This window comes from Schistocerca nitens, chromosome 3 (genome assembly GCF_023898315.1).
Source record: "Schistocerca nitens isolate TAMUIC-IGC-003100 chromosome 3, iqSchNite1.1, whole genome shotgun sequence".
NCBI classification, from domain to species: Eukaryota; Metazoa; Arthropoda; class Insecta; order Orthoptera; family Acrididae; genus Schistocerca; species Schistocerca nitens.
The window spans coordinates 212,605,991-212,628,649 of NC_064616.1; the positions used below are offsets into that span (position 1 = coordinate 212,605,991).

The 22,659-nt window shown below is 39.3% G+C and overlaps 1 protein-coding gene across 4 annotated transcripts in view; it reads left to right on the top strand.

Moving 5' to 3' along the window:
• LOC126248165 (regulator of nonsense transcripts 2-like) overlaps positions 1 to 22,659 on the top strand; it is a 213,516-nt gene that overhangs the window by 132,820 nt on the left and 58,037 nt on the right. For all 4 annotated transcript variants that reach the window (XM_049948921.1, XM_049948920.1, XM_049948922.1 and 1 more), the window contains 3 exons: positions 3,936 to 4,154; positions 9,652 to 9,981; positions 10,069 to 10,227. In XM_049948921.1, coding sequence (XP_049804878.1) covers positions 3,936 to 4,154; positions 9,652 to 9,981; positions 10,069 to 10,227 — 708 coding nt within the window. The remainder of the gene's footprint in view (positions 1 to 3,935; positions 4,155 to 9,651; positions 9,982 to 10,068; positions 10,228 to 22,659) is intronic.

The following is a 22,659-nucleotide window of genomic DNA, read 5'->3' on the forward strand; positions in this document are numbered from 1 at the left end:
ATGGGATGAGAAGGAAAGGCTGATTGCTGGGGACTGCAGCGGACGAGATTTGGAAACTTGACAGCTTATATGTGGAAGACAGAGATTGCTGCTAAAACATTATGTATGCATTAATAAGAGCGGAAAACTAAGTGCATTGTATGTAACAGAGTGGGATGGGGATGGTGAAAAATAGACAGGTAAGAAAATGAAAGATGTAGAAAACTAAAACAGAGTGAAGAAACTAATGTAAATTAAAGCCAGGTGGGTAGCGAGAACCAGGATATCTTGTAGAGCTCATTCCCACCTGCAGCGTTCTGATAAACTGGTGTCTTGGGGAAGAATCCATATGGCGCGTGTGGTGAAACAGGCACCAAGGTCACGATTGTCGTGTTGTAGAGCATGCTCCGCATCAGGATATTGTGTGTTGCGCCGGTATACACCCTCTGTCGCCCAGTCATCCTAACTGGTAATTTTGTGGTAGTCATGCCGGTGTAAAAGGATGAACAGTGTTTACATAACAGCTGGTATATGATGAGTCGTTTCACAGGTTGCTCTCCCTTTCATAGTATATGTTTTGCCAGCTATGGGGCTGGTAAAGGTGATGGTAGGAGGGTGCACAGGGCAAGTCTTTTAGCAGGGATGGTCACAGGGGTAGGAGCCATAGGGTAGGGAGATGGGTGCAGAAGGAGCACGGGGTCTGAAAAGAATATTGCAAAGATTGGGAGGGTGACAAAAAGCTATTCGAGGTGTGGTGGGCAAAGTCTCAGACAGAATGGATCTCATTTCAGGGCATGATTTTAGGAAGTCATGGCCTGGTGGAAGTAGCTGAGTAATACATTCCTGACGAGGATAATACTGAGTGACAAGTGGTGTGCTCTATGTCCAGAGAAGGCTGAGGTGAGAATGGTGGTGTATTGCTGTAAAAAGTCTGCATCCAAACAAACATGTTTGCCTCGAATGTCAAGGCTTTATGGGATGGAACGTTTGACCTGGAAGGATGGCAACTGTCAAAATGTAAGTACTGTTTGTCAATTTGGACAAAAGTGTGTAGCTGGCCTGCGGTGAGGATGAGGTCAACATCACGGAAAGTGGCTTGGGATATCGTGTGAAATTTAACTGGGAGTAGTTCTTCAGAGATTCCAGGAATTTTTACAGGTCAGCCTCACTGTGAGTCCATATGGTAAAGATGTCATCAATGTATCTAAACCAAACCAGGGGCTGCAGACCCGAGGATCCCAGGAGTGCCCCCTCCAAATGACCCATGAAAAGGTTGCCATAGGAAGGAGCCATCATGGTTCCCATGGCCGTACCCCCAATCTTTTTGTATGTCTGCCACTCAAAGGTGAAGTACTTTTTGGTAAGTATAGAGCTGATTAAGGTGAGTAGAAAGAATGTCATAGGTTTGGAATCAGGGGAGCACTGCCTGAGGAAATGTTCAGCAGCAGACAGACCATGCTTGTGGGGGATGGTGGTGTAGAGGGAGATGGTGTCACTGTTGACAGACAAGGTGTGTGGTGGGTGTGGGAAGGGCATGGATTTCAGGCTATGTAGGAAATAGCTGGTATCTTTGATATAGGAGGAAAGTCTTTGTACTATAGATTGCTGGTGCTAATCAACTAAGGCAAATATACGTTTGGGTGTGCTTTTAAACCAGTAGCTATAGGACAGCCAGTATGATTGGGTATGTGGATCTTAGGAAGAAGGTAAGAGGTAGGGTGCATGGTTTGGGTGGGGTGAGAAGTCTTATGGATTGAGGTATTAGTCCTTTTGAGGAGCTTGAGGTTTTATGGATGGACTTCAGGTCAATTTGAATCATGGGAATGAGATCTTGTTGGCAGATGCTGTATGTAGAGGTGTCAGACAGCTGGCATAGATCATCGCTAATATAGTCCTTTCAGTCAAGTACCACAGTGGTAGAACCTTTGTATGTGGAAGGATAATGATGGAGTCATCAGCTTTTGGGGAATGTGGAGCCTGGTATTCTGCACATTATGGTCATGGTGTAGGGACCTGAGGAAGGGTTGTGAAGCAATGCTGGATTTGAGGAATTCTTGAAACGCTTGTAAGGGATGATTTTGAAGTAGTAGTGGGGGTGGATCAAGTTGGGATCGTGGTCAGAACTGTTCAAAGCAAAGTCCAATGGCAGGTTTGCTGTTGGAAAGGTTTTGGGATTGGGTTTCAAAATGATATTTCCAGTTGATATTTTGTGTGAAGGAAAGTAGGTCCTTCAACAAAGCAGTGTGATCAAATGTTGGTTTAGGGCTGAAAGTGAGACCCTTGGGTAATACAGATAATTCAGGAGTGGAGAGTGCTTAGACAATATACTGTTGTGACTGGTTCTTGTGATTACGAGTTATTCTTGGTCTGGGAGGCAGTGATGAAGATTAGCCAAGCTCGGTTTGTAGGAGAGGAGTGGTGGTAGATGGTGTGGTTGTTTAGGGAGCTGCAGAGGACAGTAAGGAAAATACCACTGTTCAGGTAGTTCAGGAGAAAGTGGGATAGGTTTTTGAGGTGAAGCCTGGCATGTTGTTGGAGTTTGGAGTTGGCTTGGCAGATGATACCATCCAAGGAAACATGAGGGGCAGATAACTGCATGATTTTGTAGAAGGAGAGAAGTCTGGTGCAGAGGAAATTGGCTGGTGAGGCATATAGGCCACAGATTAACTGTATAAGAGCAAGAGATTGCTGTATTTGAAACTGTGAAAGAGCCTGGAGTAGAGTAGGAGTACATCAAGAAGCAGGAACTACCCTATGGATCATACCCCTGTGACCGTATCCTCAGACACTGGGTTATCAGAACTCTGCAGGTGGAAACAAGATCTACAAAATGCCCTTGGTTCTCACCACACACCTGCCTTTAATATACATTAATTTCTTCCGTCTCAGCATTTCTTCACAGTAACAACTCCTTTAGTCACTCCATTTTAGTTTTCTATATCTTTCATTTTCTTGCCTGTCTATTCGCCCCCCGTCCCCCCACCACCTCTGTTACAACAATGCATAGCTCTTACATGATGTTTTAGCAGTAATCTCTATCTTGCCTATTACCCTGTCTTTCCACCTTTAATTGCACAGGTTTTCAAATCTCGCCTGGTGCAGTCTCCAACAGTCAGTCTTTCCTTCTCATCCTGTCCAGTAAGTCTCCTCTGACCTATAGTTCTGGGTGACTTTTCCAAAATTTACCCCTTTTCTTAGACCTCTCCAGTCCGTTTCCTTCACCCTTCTTGCTTCACCTTGAACCCTTCTGTCTGAAGGAGGAGCCACTGGCTCTGAAAGTTTGACTAAATACAACTTTCTTTTTGTGTGTTTTCTCCCAGAATTTGGTGAATAGGTTTTTTATCTGTCCACTTACATTATATTGTCAAAAATTGATTGTTTTCCTTGTCGTAATTTATTGATAGATGTACTTACATGGCACTGTTGGAATCCCTAACTCTTTACAAAAAAATTATAGTGGGCCTGATTATTCTTTTTATTTATTGTTCATATGGCCCTTTCGTTTAGTGTTAATATTGAGGCCATGTTTTGTGCATTTGATTCCCAATGTATGACACCATTGCTAAGAAATGAATGTGTCTAGGAATAGTATGTAAATGTGAGGTAGTTATTGTTGGACACTGGTGACATGACTCGAATGGCGTAATGTGCTGATGGTAAGTCTCTTTGCTATTATTTTCATGTGTTCGTTCCACTTCAGCTGTCAGTCAGTATTTATTAAAGTATTTTTGATGTGGTTAATGTTTTACTACATAGTTCACTTCATTTGAAGCTCTATCCACAGTACCCTGTTTTCCAGACATCAGAAGTGTGTGCAGAAGTACTTTTAAGTTAATTATACTATACTCGTGTATAAGAGTATTTGTGTTTTTGTGTATTAATAACTAATGTACATTTACTGTGCCCTTAAAACTCCCATAATGTAAAGTAATTTTTGCTGTTTGTGTTTATTTTAGGATCAAATGAACATTGAATCTAAAGTTAAAGTTGTTAGATTTATTGGGGAATTAGTGAAGTTCCGCATGTACTCCAAAATTGAAAGCTTATATTGCCTGAAAGTGCTAGTACAGGATTTTACACATCATCATATTGAAATGTGCTGCAATCTGCTAGAATCATGTGGAAGGTTTCTTATCCGGCATCATGATTGTCATCAAAGAATGAAAGTTTATTTGGTAAGTATTAATATATTTGTGTGATTCCATACAAAGTAGTCTTTATTTGTTATTCAAACAAAATCCAATGTACCTCAGTCTACATATTCAAGGGATCTCCACCTCTGCCCATCTCTCACCAGCTGTCCTTGTCCTTTCTTACTTTCCATCTTTACCTACTTCATTAACATTCATAAGTGATTTTTTGATACCAGCTGGTTACGTCCAGATTACATCAGTTTCTACTGTTAATCAATCTCCTCCAGCAGCTTTGTGCTTAATCTTTTCACCCAAATGGTTGATTTTTGGTTCCTGTCTGTTGTGGTCGCATTTTCTACTTATCTTGTTTGCCCGTATTTAGCATTTTGTTTACAAGAGTTGGAGCTATAGTTCAGTGTCGAGATAGAGATAAGTCTGTTTGCAGTTACATGTCTCCTCCCTTGTGGATAGAGTTCATTTTGATTCCATTAAACAAGTGGTCTGCTGTCCTTATGCTTTCCGTAATGTATTCTTCCCTTTTTCTGTTCACACTAATGATTTAACTTGAGTACATAAATTTGGCTGCCTGCTCTGACAGCAGTCCATGAGCGGGAATTAATATCCTGCATCACATTTCCTAGTAATTGCTGGTATCAACGTTCCAGCATTTATCTCTGTTCCTCCTTTCCTCAGCTCCTACACACAGAAATTTGTAGGTTTTTTCCCCACTAGAAGCTACTATCATTAGATCTCCTACAAATGCCAAAATGGTCAGGTTAACTTCATAATACAGTCAGTGTATTCTGCAGAAAGCAGGGTAATGAGGCAACAGCTTAATTGGATTCGTTGCCTTACAATAATTTCAGCAGATACCTGTTTTCCCATTTTCTCATGGCTCCTACAGTGTATGCACAGGCTCCGAATGTATCTTCACATACTCCACTTTCCTGTAGGAAATTAAGAGTTAAGTTTGTGGTACCCTGTCACATTCTTGCTCCAGATCCTAAACAGCAGCGTGACAGATTTTGTTCTTCTTCAACAGTTTTCAGATAGCCATACTGACTGTGAACATGAGATCTCCAGTGCCTTTATTTAGCCAAAGCCACAGTGCCCTTCTCCTAATTTGCCTCCCAGCTCTTTTCTTAGTCTATCTTCTAAAATCTCCAAGGAAAGGTTTCATCACCAACAGCAAAGAAATATCTCTATGACTGATATGTTCACGATTTCTCATTTCATAAATGTGGAAATTATTACCATCTTTCCAGTTGTGCGGGATTTTCTTTGTCTACCGATTGTTGTAATTTTAAATGACAGAACTTCTACTTCCTCATATAAGATTTTAATTACTTTTGCTGTAATGCCATTGTGGTGGCCCTTCGCTGCACATCGGTTTTAGCAGTCCGACCCCATCCTGTTTGCATGTAGCTCGCTGCAGCCATCTGCTCATACAATGAAGTTTTTTCTTCATGTGCCTCTGCTTCTGCCCGAAGCTCTCAGTTCTGCTGTGCAACTGGACACCATCAACTATGGAGGCTGGCTAACACGATGAAGACATTAGCTACGCACCTTGCTTCTGTCAGTTTAACTTTCTCAGTTCACATCTTGTTGAGGCAACAGCACCAGACTTTGGTCCTGTGCTTGCACTGTGACAGATACACCATGTGGCGTGGACTTTTTATCTCAAATGGTTCAGTACATGGTACGGGGACCATTATTAGTTGCTTGTGGCAAAAGTGTTGAGAATAACCTGTGCCATTCCATCTCGACACCTGCAACACAGCACGGTGCGTGAAGCAACACATCACACAGCAAGATAATCTGTTCCACTGGCAAGTGTGTGTACCCATGTGGGTACTAGTCAAGATTCAAGCTCCTGCCAGTCATAGCCAGTATCCTCGTGTGAAGATAGTGTATCATTCAACTGAACCCTGCCCTGTGGCCATTTCCCCAAGACAGACATTAATTAGTTCTGAGCCTTGTGGCTCCAAATGTGTGTTGGTGCTGCTGAACACTGGATGACTAGTTACTATGCATACGCACTGTCTCCAATATTGTTTGTAAATTCTGTATTTCAAGCTCCCATGAGAGAATTGATTATTTTTGCTGCACTTGGTGCTGTTAAATCACTTGTTGTTAGCTCAAGCCACTGAATTAGTGACTTTTTTTCTATGGCCCCACTCTCATGTTGGACTGTGTGCAGAGTGTTTTTCTGGGCAAATTGCTAGTAAGAATGCTATTCTTACTGTGCCTCATATTGCCATTCTTTTCTTTAGTAATCATCAGATTAGCAAGGGAAATGAATACTGTGCCTCATGCTTTCAAGAACAATTGAGAACTATTAATTCTTGAGATTGTAGTGGTTAGTTAATTCAAGAAAACAGTTTCTTTTTGTCTTAAACCTCTCATGGATAACATTTATTGTGCCAGTGCTGAACATGCCTGTTCCCACTTGCTCAATTTTAGCTAATTTTATGTGGATTACATAATTTATTTAGTTCGGGACCAACATTCCTACACATCATTCCTTGCAACCTCTCAATTGTATCCTTTAACAGCTATCTACTTTTCACTTAATTCACATCTTCAAACAATGGAAATTCCAGGTTGGAATATCAACAATGTAGGAAAAGATAAATTGCTACTTACAGTAAAGATGACATGTTAAATTGCAGATAGGCACAATTAAAAGACAATTGTGCATAAGCTTTCAGCCACAGCCTTCATTAGAACAACAAAGAGAAACACATACCCTTCATACATACAAGCAAGCACACCTCACGCACACATGACTGCCAACTTTGGCAGCTTGTACCAGAATGCCCATTCCGGTCAGAGCTGCTGGAGTTGGTGGTCATTTGTGCATGAGGTGTACTTGTTTGGTGAATGATCTTCTTTGTTGTTTGACAAAGGCTATGGCTGAAAGGTTGCGTGTAGTTGTCTTTTAATTATACCTGTCTGCAACTTAACTCCATATCTTCTTCAGCTTCACTTCTTACCAAGACCTTCCTCTCCTGTACCCTTTGCTGTGCTTGTTTCACAAATTCAGCAGTTCATGGAAATGTATTGCTTATTTTTGTGTCTGTTAAGATGTTTCCTTTTTTGTTGTTTATGAATTGTAGGAGGGCATTCCTTCTCCTTGTGCCTTTGAAAATGCTGCAGAATAACTTGTGATTTCCTATGTAAGTCTTTCTCACATTCTCTCCAAATTCTTGCAGTGTTCTATTTTTCACTTACTGTACATGGCCTTTTATGTTGTATTTTTAAATTTGTATGTCTGAAAATTGCCAATATCCTTATTTCAGAAATATTTCTTCAATATCCCCACCCCACCCCAAAATAAAATAAAATAAAATAAAATAAATCCCGCTCCCTCTTCGTCTCTCTTGATTATTCCTCGGTAGAGAGCTGTTTTCTTATTTCTTGTCAGACTTACAAATATTTTCTTGTTCACTGCCCTGTACAAAAGAAAGAGTGGTGAAACTGCTAACAACAGTTTTGTCAGTTCCCTGACTAAATTAAATGAATCTGCTTGTACATATGAGAACTTATTTTATGTATTAGTGTACATGCAGTAATGGCCAGGATTCAACTCTGGAGATTTCTCTCTGAGTTTTCCATTTTCTGAAGTCTGTGCCAGTAGAAATCAGCAAATTAACAGTTAAAAGTAAGTAACAGCTTTTTACATGCTATGTACAGGCAGAGAGGAAATACTCCTTTTTTGAGTGTTTTCAAACTCTTAAATCTGAATTGTACAGAACCATATGAGTAATATCATACAGTAGTATCCCTAATAGTGGAAATACTAAATTGATAATGAAATTATGTTTTAGAATTGAAGTTAGTCATTTCTTGTGGTGTCATTCTTTGTTTTCGAATGTTTGCTAAGTAAAGACACAGAGTGAAGACAGCAAAATATTTATCTCAACTGTCAATGTTAGACTTTACTCATCTGTTGGTATATATATATATATATATATATATATATATATATATATATATATATATATATATATATATATATATATATATATATATATATATATGCGCGTCTTTGTGGACATATGTTAGCAACATTTCTCATCTTGTGAGGGTCTTGAAGGACTCTACATTTTTCACAGAGTTAATGTAAGAAGGAAACACAAGTATTCACTTTTCACACCCTTATTTGACCTCTTTCTTCCTTTTTTTCTCCCTGTCCTCTACCTGTATCTTCACAGGCTTTGCACATTAATTTTGGATTTGACAATGTTATTGGTAGATGGTGGCCCTATGTCCATTATGTTACATGGAAATACTATAGGTAAGAAAGTGTCCTGCATAATTATGCTGCGGGCGCTAAAGACTACACTGTTGAGCGCCCATAACACCATATCCATCCATAATTATGCTGCAAGTGGAGTTATTTGATATCTAGACAGCGCTATCACAAATAGAGCCATTCAGACATCTTTGCTTAACTGTTTAACACAGAGTGCTCAGTTGCTACTGCATATACTGCTTCTTCTCATATTATGTGCGAGAGTGGTGTCTTAATGAGACATTTTAGTACATTTTTAGTTTCACTGAAACTTTACTTCGGACCCTGAACAGAATTTATAGTTGAAGAAATGACATTGTCAGTGCATCAGCTCTCTATATTCTGATCATTCCTGTCTATAAGAGGAATGTCATTCCTCTGTCCGTGTCATTCTGCAATACTTAAGCCTTCTTGTTTTTTCTTTCTGTTGGTTTGCTTGGTTATGCTGCTATTAATAGCACTTATCAAGCAGGAAGGAAAGGGGTCACTTCATTTAAATTTTAAGATTGTTCTGCTAAGCTTACCAGACAAGATATTAGTCACCCCTTAAATTAGCACACTGGTCGCTTTTGAGCTCTGTAGAGATAGTAGATCTGGTACCTGGCTGTCACGTTACCTTCTGCCACTGACATAAGTCATGACAGTCTGCATAGTAAGGTGGAGCAATGTGACAAAAGGCTGAGAGGAGCTATCGCATTTAAACATGCCTATGGCCATACTGTCACTGAAGTTGCCTGATTTGTCGATGTATCAATGGTAGACTGTCAGATGTGTCCACAAGGAATGGTGAATCACATGTGGTCATGTAACACCTTTTAAATAACATAGGGTGTTTAGCATATAGATGAAATGCATGTCAGTATATACTCTTTGGAAGTAGCAGTGAATAAACCTGCTCACTTTATTATGTTTTTCTAAATCTATGCCTAATTTTTTTGTGTTCCTAAGTCTTCCACATGGTATAGGATGGTAAATATTCATACTAATGAATTGGGAGGAGAAAAAATTTACATGGTAATTCCAGTTGTTTGCTAGTGGCATATATATTTATCAGTGTTACTTAAAGGCTTAATACTACTTATGACAATGCATGTGGTAATAAGTTTCGTTGTATTTGTTTTTGGTTTTGTTTTGTTGTTATTAACCATTACAGTACCATAGGTAACCCATTAATCCCATAGAATTATTCTTTAATTGGTGCAGGAAACCTCTAACAGCTATACTTCTCAATTTTTATTTTAGGAACAAATGATGCGTAAGAAGGCTGTAATGGCTCTGGACTCTAGATATGTTACAATGATTGAAAATGCATATTACTTTGTGAATCCACCAGAGTCGTCACTGTCATCCAAAAAGGAAAGACCACCAGAACATGAATTCATAAGAAAGATCCTCTATCAGGATTTAACAAAAACAAACATCGACAAAATTCTGAGATTAATGAGGAAACTGGATTGGAATCAAGCCGATGTTGCATCATATGCTATTAAATGTCTCACTTATGCTTTCAAGGTTAAATATTTCAATATCCGCTGTTTGGCAAATCTGTTAGCAGGTTTAGTTGCTCATCAGGTAAGCTACTCGTTCTACACACCTCAGCTGATTTTTCAATAACCAACGAATTTGTTAATATATCTGGTCTCCCTCTTTGTCTTAAAGGAATTTGTTGGCACATATGTCGTTGATGGAGTGCTCGAAGACATTAGACTTGGTATGGAAGTGAATCTTCCAAAATACAATCAACGACGTGTAGCAATGATAAAATACCTTGGTGAACTGTACAACTATCGAATGGTTGAAAGCAGCAACATATTCCAGGTATGCATAAAACGAAAAGGTTATTTTAAGGTGGTCAGTATCCTGTAACTTCCTACACCCCTCTACCCACCGTAACCCCTCTACATTCCTTATTTCCATTCCTCCTTACACCATCTGTTCTTGCCTCCAGCCTGTCTCTACCCCACCATAACCTCCATGTATGCTGCCTCCCCCACTAAAAAAAAATCTACCTACACCCTCTCCCCCTCTCAGCATGATGTTAAAAAACAGAAACTGTAATAACAAATATAAGAGTGTATTTCCATAGTGACATATCAGTAAAACAAGGAACTCCAGGAAACAGGTTTTATTTTGTCCTTAATGTATAATAAGTATGTGTGAAATTAATCACCCGACTTTATGATCTACCTATGTCTGGTGGAAGTGTTTCTAAAATCATTGATTTTTGGAAGTGGGGGAACTCGGTTCATGTCTTGTTAAGACCCTTTCACACTAAAAAATATTCTTTAATATTTTTCCTAATTATAATGTAGTGCAAAGAGTACCTTCATGCCAGTGATTTTGAAGCCCATCTGTGACTTAAAATGGGAATTTGCAATATGTTTCCAGTCAAAAGATCCCCAGTCAGTACCCAGCATATAAACCTGACCTACCTTTTGTGAAATCAAATTATAATCTTCTGGCATAAGGACTGTTTCTATTTTTCTGAGCATTTTTTCTATCCTGCCAAAAGAATTGTCAGGAAAGTAGCTATGTTCTCATACAGGATAAGTTATTTCAAAAGTTACACCATACTGGTCAGCAAGTTTACTAAGCATATTCAGTATGGTTTGGTTTTTATTTTCAACCAATATCCATCATAAAAAAATTAATTTTTCTTGTATGTCTGTTCTCAGTACAAAATTGATATAAAAAAATGGAATACAGCCCTAGATACTTATGAGCTATCGCTTTAAGCATTACCTTCAAACCCTAGAAAGAAATGTGTATCATTCAAAGTTAATTTTGATTTACCACCATAATGGTGAACTAAAGCTAAATAATATTGCCATTCCTGAAGAGCGTAAAATGCTTCACCCAAAGACGTCGAGGCAGTGACTGGTTTTGCACGAGTTCAAAAACAAAACATGTAAAGGTTTTGCCGTCTGCTTACGAACAAACAATTCTTTCTTCATTTCTTCATTATTCTCACACATGATTCTTTGTAGTGCACCTCTGATGAACAGGCACTCACCACTATGCTGCTTGTCTCGGGTCAGACGCATAGTGGATTTTTTTTGTCTATTGCTTCTTCCGCTAGTTCTGCTGCTCAGAGATCCATTCTTTCCACATTCACTACCACTAAAGTCTTCACAGTAACCCTACCATGGAGGCCTCACAGGATTCTATCACCTGGGCCTGGCAAGCCTCGGCTTTTTTATGAGGTTTTTACTCCTCCCCAGCCTCCTTCCTCATCACTTGCACAATGAGGAACCGGGCTCGGGACCAGCATAGCGGAGTTTTTTATTATTAATTTTTTAATAAATACAAATTGTGAAATAAGTACGAAAATGAAAAAGGAAAATGTAACTCACAGTACAAATACCAATTACATACTAGTTATGTTAGGGCTACGTAAGAGCATATAGTTGCTATCCGAAGAGAACTATTTAAACAGAGGCAGAATCAAGATATGTAATACTCATTTATTAAAAACAAATGAGTAAAGAATAATTCATTATAAACTAGAAATTAAAATGGCAATTAAAGGACAATGGTCTGCCAGTGAGATTGAGGCGCCACCTTCAAGTATGTGTATGCAGTGGGGCCGATGCCGATGTGGGTACATGCAGTTTACCACGAGGATAGTATTTGTACAAGTCGTGGTCTTCCATTTAGAACACATTTAAACTGACCCACCACAACAAAGCCCCCAAAAACCAAACTTGCACTACGCTTATTTACGAGGGCCATTTTTCTTTCAACCTCCGATAGGCTATAAATGAAAGACAAGTTCATAGAAAACAATTATTTTATTACCAGAAGTTTTGTACATTTATGCTTACTTTTCAACATAATCACTGAAAAGATTGAGACATTTGTCGTACTTGTGGCCAAGCTTTGCAATACCCTATTCAAAAAATGTTGCCGTCAATGATTTCAAATGAGCATTCACGTTGTTTTGAAGATCTGCATTGGTTTGAAAGTGCTGCCCTCCTAGCCACATCTTCAGTTCAGAGAAAAGGTGAAAGTCACTGGGTGCCAGGTCAGCAACTGGAAACAGTTAATTCCATAAATTATCTGGGAGTACACATTAGGAGTGATTTAAAATGGAATGATCATATAAAGTTGATCGTCGGTAAAGCAGATAACAGACTGAGATTCATTGGAAGAATCCTAAGAAAATGCGATCCGAAAACAAAGGAAGTAGGATACAGTACGCTTGTTCGCCCACTGCTTGAATACTGCTCAGCAGTGTGGGATCCGTACCAGATAGGGTTGATAGAAGAGATAGAGAAGATCCAACGGAGAGCAGCGCGCTTCGTTACAGGATCATTTAGTAATCACGAAAGCGTTACAGAGATGATAGGTAAACTCCAGTGGAAGACTCTGCAGGAGAGACGGTCAGTAGCTCGGTACGGGCTTTTGTTGAAGTTTCGAGTACATACCTTCACCGAGGAGTCGAGCAGTATATTGCTCCCTCCTACGTATATCTCGCGAAGAGACCGTGAGGATAAAATCAGAGAGATTAGAGCCAACACAGAGGCATACCGACAGTCCTTCTTTCCACGAACAATACGAGACTGGAATAGAAGGGAGAACCGATAGAGGTACTCAAGGTACCCTCCGCCACACACCGTCAGGTGGCTTGCGGAGTATGGATGTAGATGTAGATGTAGGACTGTATGGTAGATGATCGAAAATGTCCCATTGAAATTGTTCAGGGAGTCGTTGGGTTGTGCCAGCAATGTCTGGACGACCAATGTCATGGATCAACACAATTCCTGAAGTCAGCATTCCTCTTCATTCTCCGCAAACATCGTAAAGTTGCACAATAAGCAGCTGCATTGCATTGATAATGGTTCTGGGCTGCATAAATTCTACATGCAACACACCATTTTGGTCCCAAAACACAGTAGCCATAACCTCCTATTGTTGAATTTTTGTTTGAATTTTTTTGGTTTGTTTGGTGAATTTCGATGCATCGATTGTTGTGATTTTCATTTTGTTTCCGGTGTGTCGTATTGGATTCAAGTTTCATCTCTAGTAACAATTGATTTCAAAATGTTCTCTCCTTCATCGTGATAACGGTCAAGGAAATTCAAAGCTGACACCATTCAGTGACTTTTGTAGGCATTTGCCAAGGTTCTTCTTTTTTTTTTTTTTGGAACCCAACGAACGCAGAGGTTTTGTTGCCTAAATGTTCAATAATGATCGAGTGTACGACAGATCTTGAAACTTCCTGAATTTCCATAGACAAAGCAGTATCGTGAACCTACGATTTTCTCTAACCGTTCTGTCAACTTGTTCAACAAGGTCGGCTGTAACAACGGACTTGTGTCCTTGACCCCCCTTCATCATGCACATCATTGCAGTCATCTTTAAACTTTTGGCACCATTCACACACAACACCATCAGTCATAAAGTTATCACCATACACTTGGCTCATTCTCTGATGAGTTACTGCTGCACTATTCCCTTCTGTTTGCAGAAACTGAACTACACTTCGTAATTCACACTTGGCAGGAGCAACAATGATGGCAGCCATGTTTACGTGGCTGTAGTGCAATGCAGACTAATGCCTTGAGGTTGCGCTTCCCGCGCCCGGGTTCGATTCCCGGCGGGGCCAGGGATTTTCTCTGCCTCGTGATGACTGGGTGTTGTGTGATGTCCTTAGGTTAGTTAGGTTTAAGTAGTTCTAAGTTCTAGGGGACTGATGACCATGGATGTTAAGTCCCATAGTACTCAGAGCCATTTGATTGGAACCTTGAGGTCGGCAATGGTGGAGTGCATAGTATGAGAGCTGTGCAGTAGCCTACAGCGCATGTCCACTTTCTGCCGCTCATGTAGCTTCTATACTAAGTGATCGGAGGTTTAAAAAAAAATAGACCTCGTAATAAGTTCATCAAAACTATTGAAAAGTTTTAATTCATTTCACATTATAATTCTGTTGGGGAGGTTCGTGTGCTCTTTAAAATGAGTTTCAAATGAACAGCGTATCTGTCTGGTCACAGTTATTGCATTTGATCTTGTACACTCTTGAATTATGAAACCCATCACATTTTGGACTGATTAGGTGCTGAAAGTGTGCTTTTCACATGTTAGTTGTTTGAAAACCGACGCTGATGTTAGTTTTTCAAAAGCACGGTTCAGTCATTTTGGCACTTGACCGTTAGAACCATCATTATAAATTTATTGTATATATTTTATTTTGTGGAGCAGTGTAATGAAAACTGTACTGCTACGGATCTCGCTCTATCTGCTGCCACCAACAGCTGTGGTGGTGGTGGTGGTGATAAGCCTGAAAATGGTCTGAGGAAAGGGCTGAAACCGGTTGCTAATAAATAAAAAATCGAAAATGCAATCGACACTGTTTTTTATCAATTTTTAGCATCCTATACCTTTACCAATTTCATCTTGCTGCAACGGCAACCACAGGAGATGGTGGATCATAAATTGAAAGAGGCTTTCTTATACCATTGTGAATTTAAAAAATGTGCATCACTCGTAACGTCTGTGCTTGTCAGCTTCCTATAAATCCCAAATTCGCACTTATTAATTTTTATAGTGATAACCAGGTGAAAGGAATTAATGAAACAATACTGTGAGTGATGTTTCGATTATGTTTAAAGGTAACAAATGTGAAATAAATAGTTATGCTACCCTCTTAAGCAATATGCCCCCAAAATTAATTTTACTCTAGAAATAGAAAGAATTGTTCTGGTACTTCGCTTCACCTGTTTGAAGCTTGTATTAAGGAGCACATATACTCCCAGAGTAGAACTGCTTTTGGTGTGCACATTGCTACTCAGGTACGTACAATGCAGGCTGTTGGACATAGTGTGGAGGTGCTGCACAATGCACTCAAAGGAAGGACGCTTGATTTGTTGAAGGAAATAGAAATTTAAATGGATATGAAAAAACCTCCTGTACTAATACTAAATGAACAGCACAAACTGAATCAAACCCTTTTTCAGTATTTTTGATGGCCTTATGTAATAAACATGTTGCAAGTTTCATTTTTGGAGGCTTTGGTGTGGTGGACTGGTTTGAATGTGTTCTGTATGGAAGACTGTGACTTGCACTGCTGTCCTCCTCATGGCCCCACTACATACATGTACTGGGAGGTGGTGCCTCAAGTCACATTGGCAGACCACAAGCCTCTAATTGTCATTTTAATTAGTTGTTTATAATATTTTGAATCTGTACTCATTTGTTTTAAAACATGCATATTACATTTCTTGATTCTACCTTTGTTTAAATAGTTGTCATGTGATATCTACTGTATACAGTTAAATAGCTACAACTTAAATAGCATTTGTATTGTGAGCTGCATTTTCCTTTTTCATTGTCATACTTATTTCATAATTTGTACTTACAAGGGAACCTCCCCATCGCACCCCCTTCAGATTTAGTTATAAGTTGGCAGAGTGGACTGGCCTTGAAAAACTGAACACAGATCAATCGACAAAACAGGAAGAAGTTGTGTGGAACAATGAAAAAAATAAGCAAAATATACAAACTGAGTAGTCCATATGCAATATATACAACATCAACGATAGTTTGTGCTCAGGAGCGCCGTGGTCCCGTGGTTAGCGTGAACAACTGCGGAACGAGAGGTCCTTGGTTCAAGTCTTCCCTCAGGTGAAAATTTTACTTTATTTATTTTCGCAAAGTTATGATCTGTCAGTTCGTTCATTGACGTCTCTGTTCACTGTAATAAGTTTAGTGTCTGTGTTGTGCGACCGCACCGCAAAACCGTGCGATTAGTAGACGAAAGTACGTTCCTCTCCAATGGGAACCGAAAACATTTGATCGCAAGGTCATAGGTCAACCGATTCCTCCACAGGAAAACACGTCTGATATATTCTATACGACACTGGTGACGGCATGTGCGTCACATGACAGGAATATGTTGTTGACCCACCTAACTTGTACACTTGTCGAATGGGTAAAAAGATTCTTCTACCTTGCCCGATTTAGGTTTTCTTGTGGATGTGATAATAACTCCCAAAAAAGTGATGAAAACATAAGAGTTTGTCACATAAACTGCAACAAATGAATGCAACAGTTTCACAGTCACACAGTTTTCCATGTGCTCTGTCAAAACATATGTTTTTAACGTTTTCCAATTTTTTCCGTGTAGACGGTCAAATCCTGCATATGTCCAAGCAAATCTGAAGATGTCCTGGAATTTTCGAGAGCGAAGTTGATTGTGTGAGTGCCTGAACTTTGATAATTGACACACGTCAATTGCTAGAAAATAAAAAAAGTTAAAATTTTTACTGTAGGGAAGACTTGAACCGAGGTCCTCTCGTACCGCAGTCGCTTACGCTAACCACGAGACCACGGCTCTCGTCATATAACATGGTCCTTGGTGTGACTTATGTTACACATCGACTATTCAATTTGTATATTTTGCTTATTTTTTTCACAGTTCGACAAAACTTCTTCCTGTTTTCTCGATTGATCTGTGTTCAGTTTTTCAAGGCCTATCCACTGTGCCAACTTATAACTAAATCTGAGCGGGGTGCGATGGGGAGGTTACCTTGTTAGTATCGTATTATTAAATAATTCTATTGTGTTGGTTGAATTGTGACTGTGCATACTTGCACATTACCTACCAATTCTAGCACAAATTTTTTATTGGCTCTTACAAGCACACTTTGCAGTTAGTATTCTAATGACCTCAAATGGTGACAAACACTGTTTTTGTTTTACGTCATTGCATAGTTGCTTCAGAGTTCGTGAAAGTATGTTCCATCTATGCAGCTAATTGGAGGCAGTTGGTTTTGGCCATGCACGATTTGTTTCTTTTGTTTGCGAAGCATCTTTAGTGGCCTGTAATACATGTTTGTTTTTATACATATTACGTATTATGTGGTCGGTACAATATGATACTTTGTTATATTTTGTCATGTTCTTCTCCAGTTTTTCAGGTTAGAATCAACTTTTGTAACGTGAATTACATGATGTGAAATTATCGTTCAGTGTTACTTACTATTTCCAGCACTGTTAGCCCATGTATGTGGTCCTGGAGATGTGTGTGTTGGTCTCCATGCTCCAGTTGGACTAATGAACACATCTCCAAGACCACGTACATGGGCTAACAGCACTGGAAATCATAAGTAGCATCAAACGATAATTTCCCATCACAAATTTTGTGCTATAAAATTTGATTCTAACTGGAAAAACAAACATGTATTACAGGCCACTAAAGATGCTTCGCAAATAAAAGAAGTGAAATGTGTGTGGCAATAAACTAACTGCCTTCAATTAGTTGCATAGATGGACATATATTCATGGTTACAAACACATTTGACTGACTTTGCACACTTTTGTATTTCATGTTCTTGATATTGACGTGCTAGAATTTGTAATGAGAATGCCTAAAACTTTGTACTTGGGTACGATTCTTAATAAGTGTGGTATGTTTCTTTATATTTTATATTTTTCTGGCCTAGTGCCTTTATTTTTAATGGAAGAATATGTGTTGTTCATGCTCATAGGTTCAGAATTACACTTTGTAACTTGTTGGTGTATGCCAGCAGTATACTGAAACTCAGCTCATTCATTTTCATGCAATTACGATGACTGCTGTGAGAAACTGGTATATTTGCAACAAGGAGGATTGACTATAGTGCTCCCCGTATGCACAACAGGGGTCCTGGATGTTTTATATGAGAACATGCATCATAGTATATATTGTGAAGTGAACAGCAGTGTTGTCACATTGAGCAGCTCCTGTAGATCACACAGATCAGAGCTCATTGTCATTGATGTGTGCACTCCACAAAGTGGGATATTTGAAAGTGATTGAATCTTGAAACTTATTTTATATCCAAACAGCATACCTCCAGACATGGGTTTCTTATCAAAACCGTATCTACTATACTTGGACCACTCAGACATGTCTCTTTGAGGTCACTCTACAAACACCTTAAAGTTGACAGTACGATTCATAAACAAATGAAGAACACGAGGCACTGCATTTCCTGAACCACTTACAGCACAGCAACATAAGCTGGTTCCTGTGTCAGTGCAAGCACATTAGTGGCTTTCAGTACATAAACATTGATTATCATTGTGCAACCATCTGCTTTTATATAGCTGTGCTCTTTTACTACTTTGATTACAGGTTTTGCTTATTGAAAAAGTCACCAAAAAGACGTCATTCACTGAGTGCCAATGTATCAGTTTGTGGTGTGCCATTAAATAGTCAGGCTTTAGAATTACTTTGAAGGACATGTGAATTTTATGATCAAGAAAAGAATTGTTTCTGTTTCATATCCATCAGTCAATTACTGCTCATAAAATTTTAGAGCATACCTCGAAAATTGTAGGACTTACTGAAGTAAGTGTAACAAAGAAAGAGGTGCTACTTCAAGAATTACATGATACTGTAGCAAACCGTGTGGAACAAAGGCCCTGTGGAGAAAACAGTGTATTTTTAAGTACCCCTGGAAAGGGTGGGGGGGGGGGGGGGGGGGCGGAAGAGCCATGTCCAGTTCCAGATCTCAATTCATTCTAAACCGATGCAGTTTGTTGCCACATTTATGGATATTATAGTAGGAAAGTATACCCCACCGTAGCAAAGTTGGTAGTTTCTTTAAAAGAATGTAAAGTTTAAGAGGAGGAGGAGGAGGAGGAGGGGGGGGGGGTGTCTGTATCTAAATGGTGTTGTAAAGTATATGCTTTCCCTTTAAAAAGTTTGATGGACAAAAACTATTACTCAAAAAAAGCTCATGTTGTTGTAGCTCATAGTATCTTCCTTCATAATATTATAGAAAGGGATCTCTATTCACTTACACACTGAGGTGACAAAAGTCGTGGGATACCTCCTGATATCATGTTGGTCCACCTTTTGCCCAGTGTAGTGCAGCAGCTCGATGTGGCGTAGACTGAACAAGGCATAGACTCAACAAGTCGTTGGAAGACCCCTGCAGGATTATTGAGCCATGCTGCCTCTATAGCCATCCATAATTGCAAAAGTGTTGACAGTGCAGGTTTTTGTGCACAAATTGTCCTCTCAATTATGTCCCATAAATGTTTAATGGGATTCAGATCTGTTGATCTAGGTGGCCAAATCATTTGCTCGAATTGTCCAAAATGTTCTATAAACCAGTCACGAACATTTGTGGTCCGGTGACATCATTGTTTGGGAGCATGAAGTCCATTAGTGCAAATAATCTCCAAGTAGCTGAACATAACTATTTCCATTCAATGATCAGTCCAGCTGGACCAGAGGACCCTCCCATTCCATATAAACACAGCCAAGACCATTATAGAGCACCACCAGCTTGCATAGTGCTTTCTTGGCAACTTGGGTCCATAGGTTTGTGTTGTCTGCACCACACTTGAACCCTACCATCAGCTCTTGCCAACTGAAGTCAGAACTCATCTGATGAGACCATGGTTTTCCAGTCATCTACAGTTCACCCAATATGGTCACAAGCCCAGGAGAGGCACTACAGGTGATACCGTGTTGTGAGCAAAGGTACTCGCATTGGTCATCTGCTGCCATAGCCCATTAACACTAGATTTCGCCACACTGTCCTAATGGGTGTGTTTGTCATACTCCTCACATTGATTTCTGCACAGCATCACTTCTTTGTTGGCACTGACAACTCTACACAAATACCGCTGCTCCTGGTCATTAAGTGAAGGCAGTCGACCACTGCATTGTCCATGGTGGGAGGTAATACCTGAAATTTGGTATTCTCAGCACACTCTTGACACTATAAATCTCTGAATACTGAATTCCATGATTATTTCCGAAATGGAATGTCCCATGCATCTACCATTTCACATTCAAAGCCTGTTAATTCACATTGTGCAGCCATAATCGTGCCAGAAACCTTTTCACATGAATCACCTGTGTACCAGTGACAACACACTGTCCTTTCATACCTTGCGTACGTGATACTACCGACATCTGCATATGTGCATATCACTATCTCATGACTTTCCTCACTTCGATGCTGGAGAAGCAGTTGATCCATGCTGGACGAATGACACTCCAAATAGCAGTGGTCGTCAGCCAATGGAAAGAGGAGCTTGATTAATTGAGGTCAGTACAGGTTCTTCAAAATGTTTGGTGCATGAAGGACTTTAGTATTCTGATCAAGAGAAACCTGTGATTAGCATGAGGATATGTACCACTCCTGATTTCTGCAGTGGTTTAAAAATTTATTGCTCCAGTTTAGTGTTACAGTAGAGTTTGTAATTGATAATGCAGCTTATCTTTCAGTGGTATTAGGCTCATTCCATGCCAAGGAGTCTAGAGGTACCCACATAACCGTAACTGATTTTGATGAAATTTTGTATGAACATTTGCGTGTGTTCCCAGTAAACAATGGTAAAGTTTCACAATCACTAATTCAATTCTTCTGGAGATATAGTCATTTGTTTGACACCATAACGCAGTTATCAGCAGTGCACCCGTGACTTTTCGGCAACTTTGAGACATAGGATCTCCTGCAATATGTTCTTGAAAGAAACAAAACTGGGCCATTTTGTTCAACATTGTGTGCTCTCTTAGTGAGAAAAAAATTATATGGATTATGTGACACAAAGTTGGCCGAAATACGACATTTGGGAGGGGGGGGGGGGAGTGAAGTTTAGATTTTTATATCCCAGATTTAATTGCGGGGGACTGCTACGGTCGCAGGTTCGAATCCTGCCTCGGGCATGGGTGTGTGTGATGTCCTTAGGTTAGTTAGGTTTAAGTAGTTCTAAGTTCTAGGGGACTTATGACCTAAGATGTTGAGTCCCATAGTGCTCAGAGCCATTTAATTGCGGGATAAACTGGAAGCTTTGTATGTAATAAGTACAAGGTGTTACAATATAAAATTTCATCCTCCTACTCCTTTTCGATAGTTAACAGATTGCAGGAAAAGTTGATGATCTTTCTAAAAATACCAAAAATGGCTAAAAACGACCTATTGGAAATGAGTCCATATTACAGCGTTACTCAAATTAAATTTGCCATATTTTACTGTGATTGTTTAGTAATCTCTGGGGAAGGCAATAACAAATGTCTTGATGAATAGGACGTACGATAAAGTCCAAATAACTTGAGAAACTTCAAAAGAGGGGTGTCTTTTGCCACGACTCATCATGACATATTTCAGTGTATTTTTCTTTTAGAAGTACAAAATCAAACTGGTTATAAATTTCCCAATTTAACTGTGCAATGCCAAGGCAGTTGAAGTCATAGTAGTTAAATTGTTGCGTAATAACTGCAGCACACATCATATAAATAGCCACCATGTTTTACACCATTGTAACATCGTGTAAATTTTGGTGAGGGTCATAGCAGTCTGCCTGACATTCTTTGGAATGGATTCATGCTATAGAGAATTATTATTTTGCCTTTTCATTGTGTGATGCTGTTGATGCACTAGTTTAATTCTGGTTTATGGTATCAGCCGCGGTTGGTTTTCTTTACCCCAATACTCCCAAGCATGATTACAGTTTCTTTACACAGGATCCCAAGCCTGATGATACATTTATATTCAGAGGTCAAAGTATGAAGAGGTCTCTTGTAGGATCTTAAGCTTATCTACTTCAAGCTACTTGAATTTTTTACAGGTTTCATTAATTTGCTGTAGAATTTCACGAGGAACACTTTCCAGTCAGCCGTATAATGTTGCCAATGGGATTGCTTGGCAACAGAACTCAAAAAACGCTATTCAGATGTGACTGCCTTAAATTATTAGAGGCACAAAAAATTGAAAGGTATTCTTTTTATTAGATTCCTTATTCCATTTCATTTTTTATGAAATGATTTTGTAGAGCTGAATTCTCTAGAGACGTCTACAAAACTGAAATAGGCTACACGTTCTTCTGAACTGAAGTTCATTTCCTAGTCATCAGGACTTTTGATATTGGCTTCCACAGAGAGTACTACTTAAGTACCAATAGAATATGGACCTATTTTCAATGCACCTCTACCTTGTTGTCATTTATAGGGTCTTACATGCTCACATCGTAAAACCAGATCTAGTTTTTAATTGGTTTGGAACATGGTCAAAGGCTGAAGAGGTTTAAAAGAGTTTTCTTTTTTTTTTTTTAAGATCTATTGGAAAGTGGTAGGAGAATGACATTTTATATTCTAAGACCTTCTATGGATAAGTTTTTACATACAGAGCTTCAGGTATATCCTGTAATTACATCTGAAATATGAAAAGCTAAACTACATGTATTCAAGCATCACTTTTTCTCAGCTGACTTTGCTTCAAATTATCCATATGAAAATTGCCCATTAAA